At 49.2% G+C, this 17578-nt stretch overlaps 1 protein-coding gene across 1 annotated transcript in view; it reads right to left on the bottom strand.

The window, feature by feature from the left end:
* Window positions 1-17578, bottom strand: part of lrp6 (low density lipoprotein receptor-related protein 6) — a 39772-nt gene that overhangs the window by 5604 nt on the left and 16590 nt on the right. Inside the window, 15 exon segments of the mRNA XM_051077759.1 lie at window positions 41-138; window positions 587-723; window positions 807-1037; window positions 1129-1239; window positions 2637-2873; window positions 2992-3117; window positions 3405-3614; window positions 4981-5171; window positions 6859-7070; window positions 7152-7354; window positions 7875-8201; window positions 9637-9821; window positions 9906-10132; window positions 10672-10961; window positions 12435-12651. Coding sequence (XP_050933716.1) covers window positions 41-138; window positions 587-723; window positions 807-1037; window positions 1129-1239; window positions 2637-2873; window positions 2992-3117; window positions 3405-3614; window positions 4981-5171; window positions 6859-7070; window positions 7152-7354; window positions 7875-8201; window positions 9637-9821; window positions 9906-10132; window positions 10672-10961; window positions 12435-12651 — 3002 coding nt within the window.

Genomic DNA, 17578 nt, shown 5'->3' with positions numbered 1-17578 from the left:
TGAAAACACAGCGAGAGAAGAAGAGAGAGCGTCTGCGTACCTGTAGGATCTGTGTGTGGAGGGACTGTTGGAGGAATAACCAAACTCCATGGTGTACTGAGAGCGAACTGTAGCAGGAGACGGAGGAGGATTCAGGATCTGTAAAGAAACACCAGACACCAGTTTATCTCATGTCTCAGTTCCACCACAACATTCCTACTTTTATTAAAGAGTCAGATCCTTTTAGTTTAACCACATCTCTATATATCTCTACCAGACTCCATTGACAAAAACAGGGATTTTACCAAACAGATACACACACATACACTGCCTCCATCTGTCAGTGTGTCTGTGTTACTGTGTGGTACTTTTACTTCAGTAAAGTATCTGATTACTTCTTCCACCCTGAAAGTCTCACAGTAACACAGACACACTAACAGATGGAGGCAGTGGTATTCCAGCAGCTCCTGTGCTCTGCTCAGTAAAATTCTTCTTTTTGTCAGTGGAGTCTGGAATGTACTGATCACTGCTTCACTTCAGTCTGACCCTCGTCTGAAACTGGACCAGTTTACATTTCTACAGCAGAGTCAGTGTTTGTTTCTCTCACCGGGGGGAAGTAGGTTCCCTTGGTGCTGGACGAGCTGCTGGACGACGCTCCGGTGACGTGGGCTCTGTCGTACGGCGGCCCGCTGCTCCCGCCCATGATGCTGAGGGAGCCAATCACAGACTTCCCTCTGGACATACCTGTGCAGGTTTGAAAACACATCATTAGCACCGTGTTTATCTTTAAAGAGGACGAGTTGTGAGGTGGCGTGGCGGCGTCTGACCGGGCAGCGAGCTGGACAGCGAGCTCGGGTGCGGCACGTATCCCAGCGGCACCGACGACGGCCCGTGGACCACGAAGTCGTTGGTGACCGTCTCGCCGTCGTCCTTCATCTGCGGACAGAGGACGCGCTGACACACGAAGTACACGGCGCCGACCACGAACAGCGCCATGACCACGCCCACGATGGAGCCGATGGTGGTGTTGGGCGGAGGAGGCGGCTCCTCCGTCGGATCTGAAACCACAGAAGAAGAAGGAGAGGAAGTTAAAGCTCTGCTTCATGCTCACGTTTGAGCGTGGAGGCGTGAACGGGCGCTCAGACTCACAGCAGCCGATCTCGTCAGAGTTGTCCGTACAGTCCATGTTGTTGTCGCACTTCTTGTGTTTCCCGATGCACTGACCGTTAGAGCAGGTGAACTGATCCAGAGGACACAGCACTGAGACACAGGAGGAGAAACAGCTCAGGGTCAGTCTGTCTGTCTGACTGACTGTCTGTCTGACTGTCTGACTGTCTGTCTGACTGACTGTCTGTCTGTCTGACTGTCTGACTGTCTGTCTGTCTCTCTGTCTGTCTGTCTGTCTGACTGACTGACTGTCTGACTGACTGACTGTCTGTCTGTCTGTCTCTGTCTGTCTGTCTGTCTGACTGTCTGTCTGACTGACTGACTGTCTGTCTGACTGACTGACTGTCTGACTGACTGACTGTCTGTCTGTCTGACTGTCTGTCTGTCTGTCTGTCTGTCTGTCTGTCTGTCTCTCTGTCTGTCTGACTGACTGACTGTCTGTCTGTCTGACTGACTGACTGTCTGTCTGTCTCTCTGTCTGTCTGTCTGTCTGTCTGTCTGTCTCTCTGTCTGTCTGACTGACTGACTGTCTGTCTGTCTGACTGACTGACTGTCTGTCTGTCTCTCTGTCTGTCTGTCTGTCTGTCTGTCTCTCTGACTGACTGTCTGTCTGTCTGTCTCTCTGACTGACTGTCTGTCTGTCTGTCTGTCTGTCTGTCTGTCTGTCTATCTGTCTGTCTGTCTCTCTGTCTGTCTGTCTATCTGTCTGTCTGTCTGTCTCTCTGACTGATTGTCTATCTCTCTGACTGACTGACTGTCTGTCTGACTGTCTGTCTGTCTCTCTGACTGTCTGTCTCTCTGTCTGTCTGTCTGACTGACTGACTGTCTGACTGTCTGTCTGTCTCTCTGTCTCTCTGTCTCTCTGTCTCTCTGTCTGTCTCTCTGTCTCTCTGTCTGTCTGTCTGACTGTCTCTCTGTCTCTCTGTCTGTCTGACTGTCTCTCTGTCTGTCTGACTGTCTGTCTCTCTGACTGTCTGTCTGTCTGTCTGTCTGTCTGTCTGTCTCTCTGTCTGTCTGTCTGTCTGTCTGTCTATCTGACTGATTCTCACTGGAGCTAATCACAGATAAACTTCCCCTCGTCTTTAGTTAATTAATTCGTCAGTATATTGTATTAATGATCACAGACTGATCTGAATATTTATTCAATAAATGAACCATAGAACAGTTCTCAGTAAAAGAAATCTTCAACAGTCATTAAAGAAAACATCCTGGATCTGACATTTCCTTCTTCTCACGAGCTCAAACACAAATAATTAATAATAAATAATCAAAGTGTCTGAATCCTCGACCTCCAGTGTTTCTGCCTCGAGAGTCTTTAATAGAGTTCACACTACAAGACCCTCAGGACTGATGATCTGATGGTTGATCCTGTCAGATTCTCCTGTGGTGTGAGCTGTGTTCTGACCATCGATATTAAACACGGAGGTTATCGTCCCTGACCTGAGTGAGTGTGTGTGTGTGTGTGTGTGTGTGTGTGTTACCTGCCACACCTTCACACTTGTTCTCGTCCGACCGGTCCTGACAGTTGAACTCTCCGTTGCAGCGGAGGCTCAGGTCGATGCACTGCCGGCTGTCGCACTGGAACTCGGACTCGGAGCAGACCGGACAGTCCTCCTCGTCGCTCTTGTCGTCGCACTCGGCGTAACCGTCGCACCTCCAGGCCTGAGGGATGCAGTCCACCTCGCCGGACGTACAGGAGAACTGCTCTGGGGAGCAGGTGGGCGGCTCTGAGGACGACACACACACACACACACACACACACACACACACACACAGAGCGTCAGACTGTGAGACTCGTCCCTGTGGAAAACGAGTGTGTGACGCTGAGGTCGCTCTGAGTCTCACCTCCACAGGAGAGCTCGTCCTGCAGCAGCACCAGGTGCACGGGACACGAGCAGCGAGTCGTCCCGTCTCCCTTCACGATGCAGATGTGGGAGCAGCCGCCGTTGTCCCAGGTACACGGATGTTTACCTGGAGAACAGAGCAGGTGAGTCACAGAGACGACCACAGGTGGAGGCATCTACAGAGGAGTTCAACGTCTCTGATTCACCTCGAGGACAGAAACTCACAACGACCTTCATGTTCTGAAATATGTTGTTAAACTTTCAGTCTGAGTGGTCACAGGTTGTGAGAACAGAAGAAATATCTGAATGAATCGACAGTGTTAGAGCCTCAGACTGTCTGTCTGTCTGTCTGTCTGTCTGTCTGTCTGTCTGTCTGTCTGTCTGTCTGGTCTGGGATCAGTTTAGCAGACTCACTGTACTCCCTCATGTCGAGCTCGTGGACGGCGTGGATGTCGCTCAGGTAGGCGATGCGAGCCTGGATCTTGGTGCGTCCCTCTCTCGTGGTCTTGTCGATGCGTTCGATCATCTGCTGCTGTTTGTCGATCCAGTACAGGTGGTTCCCGAACACCGTCAGCCCCACCGGCTGCAGGATGTTGGAGTCTGCGATCACGATCCGATTCGCTCCTGGAGTTTTATTGTGGAAAAGCACCGGAGGGGGAAAGAAACAAAAACAAGGTTGTAGGGCAAAAAACTTCAGGAACAGAGGCAACGAAAGGGGAGAGAAACTGAGGGTGAGGCAGGAGGGGAGGCAGGAGGAGTGGACAGTGACACACCCAGGTCAGCTCAACACACACACTTACAACATTCAAATTCTTCATGTTTCTAAAAGTCCAGATTTGTTCTGGAGCCACTCTTTCTCCTGTCTCTGCTGTATGAAACAGACGTCGGTCAGAACATCATCAAAGTCTAATTTAACTGAACTGTCTCTGAATCGTGTTTGTTACTGTTCACACAGGAAAACTCAGCTGGTTTTATCCTGTGGTCAGTTACTGACTGAACATCTTCATGTTTGACTGAAAGTCTTATTATTTTATTTTTATGTACCGACATAAAAAGGAATCTGTGTCTCTTCAGCTTCATCTCTGGTCTGAACGGACATTATCTCTGTGGTCTAAGTGGTTCAGGTCCTGGTCTGAGTCCTCTGGTCTGGACTAAACTGAGTCAGTGCTGCAGCATCTGTTGTTACTCTGAACGCCCTGAAGGGGGCGCCAGTCTCTGCTGAGCCTCCGTCAGACTTAAACGAAACCAACTGATGTTCAGAGGATCAAAGAGGAGGACGGAGGCCAGGAGGAGCTTTAAACCCTTAAGAAGCAGGACTCCTGTGAACCGCCTGAGTCCTCCTCCTCCTCCTCCTCCTCCTCCTCCTCCTCCTCCTCTCTGACGGAGCGGCGGCTCAGCGTGGTGTTTATGTCTTCTGTCCTACTCTCATACAGATGCTTCACATTCCTGTCGGCCTGCGTGGGGCACCAGAGAATCACAGGAATGTGCTGAGCTCAGGGCTCCACACCAGAGTCCCCTTCAGCTCGGATCAGATCAGATCAGATCAGATCAGATCAGATCAGATCAGTTAGTGACACCAGTCAGAAAAAACAGACAGAAGAAAACTGAATGGGAGCAAAAAGACGCACCTGTGCAGGTGAGATCAGAGAGATTTAAAATCAGTTTGTTAATGAAGGAAAATAAAGACGGGAACAACAGAGAGGAAGAAAACAGGAAGAAGCAGACGTTTTAAAGGTGAGAGAGGAGGACGGAGTAGTTCAGTATTCTGGTAATGTGGTGTATTTTATGTGTCGTGTTGAGTGTTGAAAACACAGGAAGCTGCAGCTGAAATCTTCCTGATGAACAGTAATGAGAACGTGAACCTGAAGGTGGCTGATCCTGAGATCTGTGAGCTCACTGCAGGAAGTCCTGAACTCAAAAACTACCTCTACTGCCTGTGATGATCTGGATCAGAGCACGGAGCAGGTCTGTGGTGAACCCTGAGACTCACCGGAGAGGTCGCTGCTCTCGATGCGTCGCAGGTCCGAGTCGACCCAGAACAACTTCCCCACCTCGTTGTCGATGGCCAGAGCGACAGGTTTCCCCAGACCGCTGAAGAACAGGACCTCACGCTCCGTACCGTCCAACGCCGCCCGCTCGATCTTTGGAGAGCGCTCCAGCAGGTTGGTGAAGTACATGTACCTGCAGGAGGAGCAGGAGGAGGAGGAGGAGGAGGAGAGGAGGAGGGAGGAGGAGAGGAGGAGGAGGAGGAGGAGGAGAGGAGGAGGAGAGGAGGAGGAGAGGAGAGGAGGAGGAGGAGAGGAGGAGAGGAAGAGGAGGAGGAGGAGAGGAGGAGGAGGAGGAGGAGAGGAAGAGGAGAGGAGAGGAGAGGAGAGGAGGAGAGGAAGAGGAGAGGAAGAGGAGGAGAGGAGAGGAGGAGGAGAGGAAGAGGAGGAGGAGGAGAGGAGGAGAGGAGGAGGAGAGGAAGAGGAGGAGAGGAGGAGGAGAGGAGAGGAGGAGGAGGAGAGGAGAGGAAGAGAAGAGGAAGAGGAGGAGGAGGAGAGGAGGAGAGGAGGAGGAGAGGAAGAGGAGGAGAGGAGGAGGAGAGGAGAGGAGGAGGAGGAGAGGAGAGGAAGAGAAGAGGAAGAGGAGGAGGAGGAGAGGAGGAGGAGAGGAGGAGGAGGAGGAGGAGAGGAAGAGGAGGAGAGGAGGAGGAGGAGGAGGAGAGGAGGAGAGGAGAGGAGGAGGAGGAGGAGGAGGAGGAGAGGAGAAGAGAGGAGAGGAGGAGAGGAGAGGAAGAGGAGGAGGAGAGGAGAGGAGAGGAGGAGGAGGAGGAGGAGAGAGGAGAGGAGGAGAGGAGGAGGAGAGGAGGAGGAGGAGGAGGAGGAGGAGAGGAGAGGAGGAGGAGGAGGAGGAGGAGGAGAGGAGAAGAGAGGAGAGGAGGAGAGGAGAGGAAGAGGAGGAGGAGAGGAGAGGAGAGGAGAGGAGAGGAAGAGGAGAAGGAGAGGAGGAGAGGAGGAAGAGGAGGAGGAGGAGCAGGAGGAGAGGAGAGGAGGAGGAGAGGAGAGGAGAGGAGGAGGAGGAGGAGAGGAGAGGAAGAGGAGAGGAAGAGGAGGAGGAGGAGAGGAGGAGAGGAGGAGGAGAGGAGGAGGAGGAGGAGGAGGAGCAGGAGGAGGAGAGGAGAGGAGGAGGAGAGGAGAGGAGAGGAGGAGGAGAGGAGGAGGAGGAGGAGGAGGAGGAGGAGGAGGAGAGGAGGAGGAGGAGAGGAGGAGGAGGAGAGGAGGAGGAGAGGAGGAGGAGACAGACACCACAGCTGTTAACTGAGCTCTAATTCGTCCTCATCATCTGAGTCTCTGAGCTCTGGTGTCGGTGGATGTTTGTTTCTGGCGTATTTTCCTCTCTGGGCTCTGAAGGAACCAGAACATCTGCAGACTTCATTTCTCAACCACACAATGACCCAGAGATTACTGCGCGAACCCCGGCCCGAAGGAAACCCTGCAATTATGGCTCCAAACAAGCGAGTCGGCACCGCCGGGCTTCAAGAACTTCACGAGCCCCAGAGAACAAACAACGAGAACAAATTACTGTGTGATTAGAAACAAGACGCAGAGGAACAGAGATACAAACAACATGTCTGCGCTCTGTCTCAGAGACCTGTGATGAACAGACGGAGGATCTGATTCACATTCTGGATCTACCTGAGTCCACTCTGAAACATCGGAGGCTCTTTAATGTTTCCTGGAACTGGATTGAAGACCAGTTAAACCACGATGTTAAAGAGCAGAATCAGACTTATGAAGGCGACAGCCCAGTTCCTCTAACAGCCAATCACCTTCATCCTCCTCATCAAAACGTCTAATCTGACTCATGGAATCTTATTTCCTCTCACCCTCTCTCCGGGTTGACCACGATGGCCCGGGGTTTGTCGTGCTCGCCCCTCAGCACCACGCCGACCCTGCTGCCGTCCGTCCGGGTCACGTTGATGACGTTGGTGACCTCGCTGGTCCAGTAGATGAAGCGGCTGTAGATGTCGATGCTCAGGTCGTACAGCTGCAGACCCTGGCTGGGTCCGCCCACGGAGCTCGACACCACCGTCATACTCTGAGGGCGGAGACACGGCGTCAGGTGACGGCGGCACACGAGTGTTTACTGAGCACGGATCGGCTGCTGACAGACGCTTACCTGGTTTCCATCCTCCTGAGCTCGGCGGATCACGTTCTGCTTGGAGTCGATCCAGTACAGCTGTTTGTCCAGGGGGTCGTAGTCGATGGCTCGGACGTTCCTCAGGCTGTGGATCGGCAGGATGATGTCGGGACTCTGCTGCTCGTCGATCACCATCCGGTTAATGGCTGTTTTCTGACTGAACAGGAGGAACGAAGTCGGAGCTGAAAGAAAAACAGGGAAACGTTTCAAAGCTCAGTTCAGTTACAGACCAAACAAGGTTTTTAGCATCAGTGGAGGAAAGAAGTCGGATAAGTGAGGATGAACTCTGGTCATATTTTAGTCATAAAAATAATCCTTCATGTAACAGGTTTGTCTCAGTTTCTGGTTTTACAGAGTTTTACAGATGTCTCTGTTTTAAGGGTTTTAATGACAATGCAAGTGTTTCCACCTCTGTCGATCATGTGATGATGGAACGACTGACTGAGCTGCTCTCAACCCTCAGGTTAATGTAGCAACATCATTCTCATCCACACCTGCTCCACAGGTTACAGCTGTTACAGCTGTTACAGGAGGAGCAAAGATGATGTGTGAACGAGTGTTTACTGATGTGAATCTAACTCTGGATCAGAGCCTGTTAAAACCAGTGACGTCTGTCTGAGCTCTTCTGGTTAGTAGAGGTCAACAGGCTGCAGGTGCAGGTGTGGCTGCAGGTGCAGGTGTGGCCGTGGCGGAGCGTCTCACCGCTGCAGGTCTTGTTGTCGTAGTTGAGGGAGAAGTGGGCGGGGCAGCCGCAGACGAAGCTGCTGACGGGGACGGCGAGGCAGAGGTGGGAGCAGTGTCCGTTGGTGGAGGCGCAGGCGTTCCAGCCTCCCTGTCTGGACGAGTGGAACACCAGGATGTCCATGACGTAGTCCAGGTGGCCCTGGATCACGGTGCGGTTCTGCCCGCTGGTCTTGTTGGCGCGCTCGATGCTGCGCTGGCTCCAGTCAGTCCAGTAGATGTAGTCCTGGTACTGGGTGAGGCCGAACGGGTGAGGGAGGTCGTCAGCGATCACCTCACGCTCCTGACCTGAGGACAGGGAGGGGAGGGGAGGGGGTAAAAATAATCAGTGTTAGTGTTTAATGTTCGTTTAAATCTGAACTCTGATTATTTAACATTTTTAAAAACTCCTGTGAATAAAAGCTACATTTCCTTTGCTGTGTCTGCAGAGTTTATTTCACTCTGTGAGAACAATACAATAACATTAACACAGCGACTACACTCACATTTAATCAGCAGATAAAGCTCAACTTGTTTTAATGATGTGTGCTGTTGCAGAGCTGCTCGGATCCTAACATAACTGTCCACATTAAAACACCAAGTTTAACAGAGAAAAACTAAATACACAAAGAAAACCCGACTAAAACATTGATGAGAAAAACTAGAACAAATGAACAAATCAAATGACTAAAACTGATAAAACCAAATCAAATCCAGGTGTCAGCGTTAACACAGCTGTGGAGAAAAAGTCGAGAAAATAATAAAGGAGTTTGGTGCAGCAGACTTCTGCCCAGCGACGGCTATTTTCTGTCCTCCACGTCCTACGCCAAGACTGAGGCTATTTTCCTGCACACAAAATTGGTAGTGTTGTAAGAGCAGCGTGAGCGTGTGCGGAGCCCGGAGTCTAATAGCAGTATGGTTTTAGGAGTTTTGTGTGAGGAATATTTTGGTCCTGGTTTACATCCACCGATGCTCTGAGAGGGAACACTTCAGGACACAGCTACACAGCAGAGCAGCTTTTGTTTCAGCAGCACTTTGAAGTTTCCTCCCATAAATATAGGAACAGAGCGAGCGGCTAATGGAGAACATGTATCTGTTCATCTGAGAGCTCATGTATGTGCAGACGGATACAGACCACATGGCTCAGAGTCATTATAACAGGCAGAGGAGAAGAAGAAGGAGAAGAGTTATCCTGCTGCTTCAATCAATGAACTCTGCACATTGAAGAAATCCAACATCTCAGGAACCACTTAATAAAATCCTAAAATAAACAGCTTTTTATTAGACGACACCCAGCGAGATAAAAGGAGGAGAGAGAGGGCGATGAAAACAAACAGAGGTCTCCTGTCGGACTCAGACTGTGCTCTGTTTGCTGACGACTGGAAAAGCACTCGTCTGATACTTTGACTAATATTTCTGTAACTGACTTATGTAGAGACCTACTTTAAAAACTGTCCTGCAGTGCACTTCTTCACCTTTACAACGAGCTGTCCTTCATGATTATGATCCTTCCAGGGGTTTTAGAATCCGTCAAGAAACCTGGTGTTATTTTTGGATATTTTTGCCAAAAAATTAAAATCTGTTTGTGTTTGTGTGATGACCTTTTCTTCAGTAAAGGGTTTACTTTGAATAATACTTCTTCCTGGTTCTCACTCTTTAATGAACAGCTCAGTCCCTGTAGGAATCCTACAGACGGAGCAGTGACTGCAGGCTGAGTGGAGGACGGTGAAATGTTGAGGATTACCGAGCATGTTGGACGACTCGATGAGCGTCGTGTCCAGGTCGGTCCAGTAGAGGCGGCGCTCTGCGTAGTCGATGGTGAGTCCGTTGGCTCGGCCCACGTCGGCCACCAGAGTGATCCGACCCGTCCCGTCCATCGCCGCCCGGTCGATCTTTGGCTTCCCGCCCCACTCGGTCCAGTACATGTACCTGAGGAGAGGGAACAGGTTTTATTTGGGACCTGGTTCCCAAAGGAGTCTCTGATCCAGAATCTCCTTTCACAGGAGTTCTCACCCTTCAGCAGGATCCAGAGCCAGAGCTCGTGGACTGTCCAGATCCTTCCAGACCAGGACCTGCCGGTGCTGCCCGTCCAGTTTGGCGACCTCTATGCGGTTGGTACCGGTGTCGGCCCAGTACAGGTTCTTCCCCAGCCAGTCCACCGCCATCCCCTCCGGGTAGTCCAGACCGAACTCCACCACGTGCTCCAGAGCGCTGCCGTTCATGAAGGCTCGGCTGATGGTCTGTGGGGGGGTCACAGGTTAAGGTTTAATAATATCTATTTTCATTATTGATACATCAGCTGATCATTTTCCTTTTTATTGATAAAACATCAGTGGAAACATTTTCTGCGATCCACCGTCAATGACCCAAAATATTCAGCTCATAATTCAACAGTAACTAAAAGTACTAACTAACACAAGTATTCAAACAGTCCTTCATAACAGTCCTTCATAACAGTCCTTCATAACAGTCCTTCGTAACAGTCCTTCGTAACAGTCCTTCATAACAGTGAACATGTAGAAGAATTTAGAGCAGAAAAGTCTGAACAGAATCTGGTGTAATTAACATCGAGTTTAAAATCAGGAAATCTACTGAAGCACAGGATTCATGAAAATGAAAGTGTGTTCAGTGTGAAGAAGCAGCAGAGAGTGGATGAAGAGATGAAGCAGAATAGATGGAGGGAGAGAAGCCACCATCAATTATTTCCAACCTGGCGTCTCCTGGGAGCCCATTACCGCTCCACCATGCAGGCCCGCACCGATCCGCTGCAGAGACTCACCTTCAGAGTGATGTCCGTCCAGTAGATGCGGTTGTCGGTGACGTCGAAGTCGAGCGCCGACGCCTCCTTGACGCCGGTGAGCGGGATGGCCACGTTGTTGTTGTTGGTCTCCAGGGAGATGCGGCGGATGTCGGTGTGGCGGGAGAAGAGCAGGAAGGCCTCGGGGACGATGCAGGTCCTCATGTCGGCGATGAGTTCGAGGCCGATGGGACAGCCGCACTGAACGCCCTGAGGCTTGTAGAGGCAGAGGTGACTGCAGCCGCCGTTGTTCTCTGCACACGGGTTCGTACCTGAGGAGGGACGAGCGGTTAGAGACCAGAACAGAACCTGAACCACGCTGGTGGGAAAGGGGGAATGTATGGGAGCTGGTCCTGGTCCTGGATCAGAGTTTAGGCTAACATCAGCAGCTGTGTATGAACCTGGGTTTATGCTGCGTTCAAGATGACGGTAAGTTTGGAAACCTCAGATTTCAGAAAGAAAAAAATCCAACCTGTTCACGTTCAAATCATTTTTTCAGAGTCAGTTTGTCATTTCTGACGTGTCATGAATGCAGCATTAGCTTTAGCTTTAGCTTGTATGTGGCCATCGGATTTAACAGGATTTTTAAACTCAGTTCTGAGTCAATAAATCTGCAGCTGTCGACTGTTTCAGTAAAATTAATGTCGAGGAAATAAAATAAAAAAACACAAGAAGCTGCTTTCATCTGTCTCTGTCTGAAGTTACTGTTTCTGAACCACTGAGGTTCTGATTGAATCTGAGGTGACACTTCACCAGCAGTTGTGTCTTTGTCAGGTGATTTATCACAAATAAAAAGCAGCTGTTTCCACAGTGAAGTCAAACGACCACAGAAACACTAAAACAAACAGAGTAAACAGATAAATCCAGACCAGAAATCACAGGAATCCAACATCTGTCCATAAACTGCTCAGGCCTGGAAAACGTTTCAGCTCATATTTAATATGTGAATATTAGTTTTGAGCAGTCAGTGATTCCTGTCAGCATCAGTCTGTCAAACCCTCCTCATCTTTTACTGGAGGAGCTGTGAGCCTGCGCTGAGAATTCCTCTGAATTTCAGTTTTAGTTTGAGTCTCAGTCAAAACGCTGTTTCAGAGATTTTTCCACACAAACAGGAAAAGACAAAAAATATTCTGAGGTAAACTCTGAATACTCTGAATTTCTTTGGAATGAAAATGGTCAGATTTGATGACGACGACAGACGGCTTCAAAAATCTGATTTAATCCTGTAAGAACCCAAAACAGAGAGAGAACGAGTCTCTGGTTCATCTCTGGTTTTCACCTTCATTATCTCAGAGGTAGAGGGGTGAGGAGAGGGGGGAGGACGGGTGAGGGGGGGTGTGTTTGTAGCTTCTATCACTGGAGCTGAAGTGTTGAAATATTAATGCTCCATTATCCCAGTTTCCCGCTCAGACTGGGCTGCAGTCGACAGGAGGAACAACACAGAGTGAGAACACAGCGAGCTGCAGGACACACGGCAACAGCAACGCTGCAGAGCTGCAGAGCTGCAGAGCTGCAGAGCTAGCAGAGCTGCAGAGCTGCAGAGATGCAGAGATGCAGAGATGCAGAGCTGCAGAGCTGCAGAGCTGCAGCTGTGTTTTCACCTGCAGCTCCACTCTCTTCTAAAGTGATAAACTTTGTTATAAACTGTGTTTTGGTCACAAACAGAATCAAACTGTTTCTAGTTTTGTTGAATAATAACTCAGACCTACACCCAGCTGTGGTCTATGATGCGTTCAGGGTCTTACCGAAGAACTGGTGTACGTGTGTGGCCTTGAGTCCCATGAGGTCGGGCAGCTGGTCGATGATGATCTCTCTCTCCGCGGTGCGTTTGTGGACGCGCTCGATGCTGCGGCGCTGCCAGTCGGTCCAGTAGATGAAGTCGCCGAGCAGAGTGAAGCCGAAGATGTGAGGAAGTTTGTCCTCCACCAGCACCCGTCTGCCCGTCCCGTCCATGTTCATCACCTGAGACACAGACAGATGGACAGAGAGGTTACACAACGCTGCCTGGATTGTTAAACTCTGGTGAGTGATGTCTGAAATGTGTTAAATTAAAAACCACAGCGACAGGTACCCCCCCCCACACACACACACACACACTGTGGTCGGAGCTGGTGAGCAGCTGCTTCTTTTAAACTGTCGCAAAACTTGTAAAAGTAAAAACACATCTGTGTCCAATGAGGAGGAAACAAGGCTGAAAGAATCAGACACATGAAGTTTAACCCCTGAAACCTGCAGAGCTCAGTCAGGGTTCAGACTTTACTCTGATTACTGAGGAGAATCTATTAAACTTTATTATCTGTTTCCTTCATTTCTTCAGTTCTGCTCAGCAACAGGCAAAGATGAAAAACTATGAGGACCAGGAGAGAACAAAGAGGAACGTGTTAGCATCATAAAGTCAAATCTCCATCGTCAGATTCTATTTATAGAACATGCTGAAGAAATAAAACATAAATGAGATTCAAAGGTCTGGGACCAGACTGTGATATGAAGAGCTGCAGACCAGACTTCTGCCACGCTCAACTGAAGGACGTCTCAGCTCACTCTGCTTCACCTGCTCCTGAGCTGCAGCACCTTCACTTTACCTGGATCAGCTGTTTACACTGGGAGCAAACATCAGGTCAGAGGTGTTAACGGCTCTGAAACAGACAGACAAACGTCCTCCTGTCATGAAGATCGAACCGCCATATTCTCCTCCTCCAGCTGCGTGGGTCATGTGACTGTTTCAGTCTCATCAGGATGGAGTGGCAGTAAAAGATTATTAATGATAACACTGAGTCTGCAGAGCTCCTGAACTCATCATCTTTTTAACTGAAGCTTTAATTCACACAGATGGAAATAAAAGAATCTCTGAACGTGTTACATGAGTTCATCAGCTACTGAAAAACAGCAGACACGTTTCTTCTGGAGACGAGCTCAGGACTGTCTGTACATTAACTGATTAACCTGTACTTCCTGTTCCAGCTTCTTCCAGGTGAGGATCTGCAGCGTCTCGGTCTTATCATATAAAACCTAAATTATCTGCAGGTGTGGGAGAGGAAGCTGTCTGAAGACTCCTCAGATGAACTGGTGACGACAGTAAGACTAATGGTGACTCCTCCTGTCGAGGGTTAACATCCGTCACAATAAAACTGAAATCAGCTGAGAGAAGTTTAATAACCTGAAATCAGAGTGACGACACGTGAGTCTGATCCTGGACAAACCAAATCCACCACAGACCTCTGACCCTGACTTTAAAAGATAAAAGCTGAACCTCCTGCTGACAATCAGCTGACTCACACATCTTTGACTGTGTGCATGTTTCATCGCTCTCTGTTCCCATCATGCTCAGCGTTGTGGATGTGCGTTTCAGAGCCTCCAACATTGTGTTTCTCCTCTGTGGATACTGAGCGCGCTCAGAGGAGCTCCGGCGACCTGGCAGCACATCGCAGCGCCGCTAATTAGAAGCAACAGCCGGAGCAAACAAACAGCGGCAGCATATGGCCGCCACATTTCCTCCTCTGCCTCTCTCTCACTCTAACTTTGACATCTCACTTCTACAGAGCCGAGCTCAGGCCGTTTCAGAACCAGACCCAGGTTTAAACAGAGACTGAACGAGTCCGTCACATATTCAGGCCTTTGAAACCACAGCGAGAACAGAGTTCACCTTCAGAGCAGTCAGGTCAGTTACGACACTTTAAACCCTCCTCACTGCATCACGTCAGCTGATCCAACCAGATGACCACAAGTCATTAGCCCGGGTCCATGAGGGTCTGGACAGACCTCGTCCACTGAGGTAACGTTCATGACTTTGGTTTATAAAAGGTCAGGAAGCAGTGAAAGACACAGAAAGTGACTTCATTAATTGTCTTGTTTTGTCTGAGCAACAGATGAAAGCCTAAAAATATTCCATTTACTTTAATGTGAGACAAAGAAAAGCAGCAGAAGATTACACTGAAAAAACAGGCGTCAAATCGTTTCGTTTTTAACGGATTCATCGCTGCAGCTCTGGTGTTTAGACTCTTAGACTAACATCCACATGAACAGTTCAAAAACCTCTTCACCATCACATTAAATGATGAAGAGTCGATTCAGGGGATTTAAATCATCTGATAATAATTAGAGAGAAGAAACTGATCCTGAATCTGATCTGAAACTCTGCACAAACAAATCTGAACAGTGTCAGACTCCGTCTTTGAGACTGATCCACATTAAAACGTGTGAACTCTCTGATTAGATTTCAGAAACACGCAGAGCAGCTTCTTCATGTGTGGAGAAATGTCAGGAATCTACAGGAATGAAAAAAAAAACAGAGAGGCCTGTAATCTGCTCCGAGTCCTTCAACTGATCAACACAGCGTGGAGCGACGCTATTCGCTGCTCCCAGAACAGCCCCTGCATGGCCGGCTGCCATCTTTCAAAACACCCTCCACACACACACACACACAGAGCCAGAGAAACGTGGTGTGTATAAATATAAAATGAAGTTTCCATCCTCAGCTCGATGGCCTCAGCCAAAAGGTCTCCGCTGGTTTGGGAGTTGTGACCGCAGTGCGGCGACGGTTTCAGATTCTGGGTCTATTCTAAACAGAGCCGACCGCAGCTGGAGTGCAGGCCGCAATCGGAACCAGATGTGGGATTTCGCCGCAAAAACCGGGTCCTCCGAGAAACCTGGGGGGGGGCAGAGGAGGCCCCTCAGTCCTTCAGGAGGGGCTGAGTGAGACCCGAACTGCCACAATCACCACCCCGCCTTTAAGGGGAACTGGGGGGGGGTTCAGGTGGGGTCGTGAGAGGAAACCCAGAGAAGAAACCCCCTAAAACGAGAAAACGACGGCAGGATGGCGTGAGGACGCAGACCGCAGAGAGAGAGGAGGAGAAAGCTCCGTCAGCTGGACTGTCGACACCCTCTGCAGCGCCGGCCTTTAACAGTCCGGACTCTGAGCTTTGATGTGGAGTCGAACACATGATGTGGACAAAGTTTAACAGCTTTCTGAAAGACTGACAGGACACAGAGACGACCGAGAGCTGCTCTGACTGACAAGTGTCTACAGAGAATTCACGTTCACTCCATAAACAATAGGTTTCTACACCGAGAGATACAGCTTTATTTTCTCTCTCTTTGGAAAATCAGGTTTTTTTCTTCATTTTTATAAATGTACCGACGCTGAAACATCAGGGCTAATGAGAAAATATATGATGGTACTTCTCCAAAAGCCTTTCTTCTTAGAAAGTTAGTGAGAGTTTGAAAGAGCGTGAGTAGAAACACAACGAGGCTGTAAAGGTGGACTGGTGAGTAGATGGGTTTTCATGTTAACGTCCCCGACAACCTCTGTAGTCTCATTTAGACACTCGTTAGCAACCGCCTTTTTTAAGACACGTAAAAGCTTCAAACATCAGGAGTGGGGGATTTACTGACCCATTTTATGTCGGAGAATCAAACCTGAAAATGTCTTGAGTGTATTTCATTTCTCCTGCACTCTATTCAGGAAACGTTACAAGAGGAATCCACAGGACATGAAAAGACTCGGCATCTGTCACGACAAGCGCAAGGTAATCAGGTGAACAGGTGAACAGGTGAACAGGTGAGCGCAGCGCTCTCACTGATCTGAATGAATCTGGTCCGTCTAAACTCTGGGTCCCAGAGTTTTAGTTCCAACAGAAAGTTTAAAGTGAAGAATAAAAGCTCCTCCGCTCTGAAACCACTGACTCTGTATTTCATTGGCTTTGATTTGCATATAAACATCCCTGTTTTAAAGCCAGAGTGTGTTTGTGATCCTCTGCTGTGTGTAACTCACGTGTTGTGTTTGTGTTTTAACTGCGACAGCCTGCAGATGAGAATTCACTTTAAGCTGATATAATAAAACAAATAAAAACAGAGAGGAATGGTTTGTGCAGCCACACATTCCTGTTGGATTAACTCGGCAACGTGAACACTGCTTTCCTGCTGTTGTAAAATCTGCCTGTGAGAGTTCTGGTGTCTGATAAACCCTCAGATTTATGGGCCCGATCTTCAGACTGGACGTCTCGGATCGTGTTTCAGCCCCTCGCTGCTCTTTGTTTTGGAGTCTCTGCTGATGCTCCTCATGTTCCACAGTCGTCTCCTGAACGTGACCCAGCACATTTTTACTGAGCTGCTGCTGCATCTCATCACACAGTCATGTAGTCTGGTCTGAGCAGGGTCTGCAGCCCCATGTGGACTGGATTTCTGACTGTGTAACATCATCTGCTCTGATCTGGCCCAAACTACCTGATCATTAAAACCAGAAAAAACTCAGTTTCATGTTAAAAATCTGTGATTTTCCAGCGCTCTTCAGCTGTTAGCTGAGCTGCTGCTAACGTTAGCTCAGCTGTTTCACTGTGACACTGAGGGAAAGTTAAAAACAGGAGGATTCTGAATGAAGTTCTGCAGCCTCTGTTTCCTCTGAGGTTTATTCTGGAAGGACGTCAGAGATCATGATGTTCTCAGGAAGTGGAGTCACACTGGATCAGATCTACATGAGTTTCACTGAGTTGGCTGGACACACGTTTTACCATCTGCATCAAAACTCTATTTCCTGTTTGGATCCTCGCTGCTTTAGGTCGAAGCTGTTTGCTCACAGTTAAAGAGAGAATCACGTTTAATCTGATAACCAGCTGTGTGTCTGCTTAAAACATCCACATGAGGATTAATGCCATCAGTAAACGCTCTGAATGTGCCTGCCTTTATTTTGAAGGCTGACAGGAAGTATCAGAGTGTCTCTGCCTGCCCACGGTGGCCTTTGGTTGTCTGAGCGGCCTGCTGGGAGGTCGTGTTCAGCCGTTAACCGTCACAGCGAGCAGCAGCCGTGAACCCAGCAGGAGCTCGACTTTAAAGAGGCCGAGAACAAACTCTCCTCCTCCCAGCTGAAAACAGACGGATATAAACACACAATCTG

Source organism: Lates calcarifer, linkage group LG18 (assembly GCF_001640805.2).
Source record: "Lates calcarifer isolate ASB-BC8 linkage group LG18, TLL_Latcal_v3, whole genome shotgun sequence".
NCBI lineage: Eukaryota > Metazoa > Chordata > Actinopteri > Centropomidae > Lates > Lates calcarifer.
The sequence above is the reverse complement of the archived record's forward strand: the minus strand, read 5'-3'. Positions and strand labels throughout refer to the sequence as shown.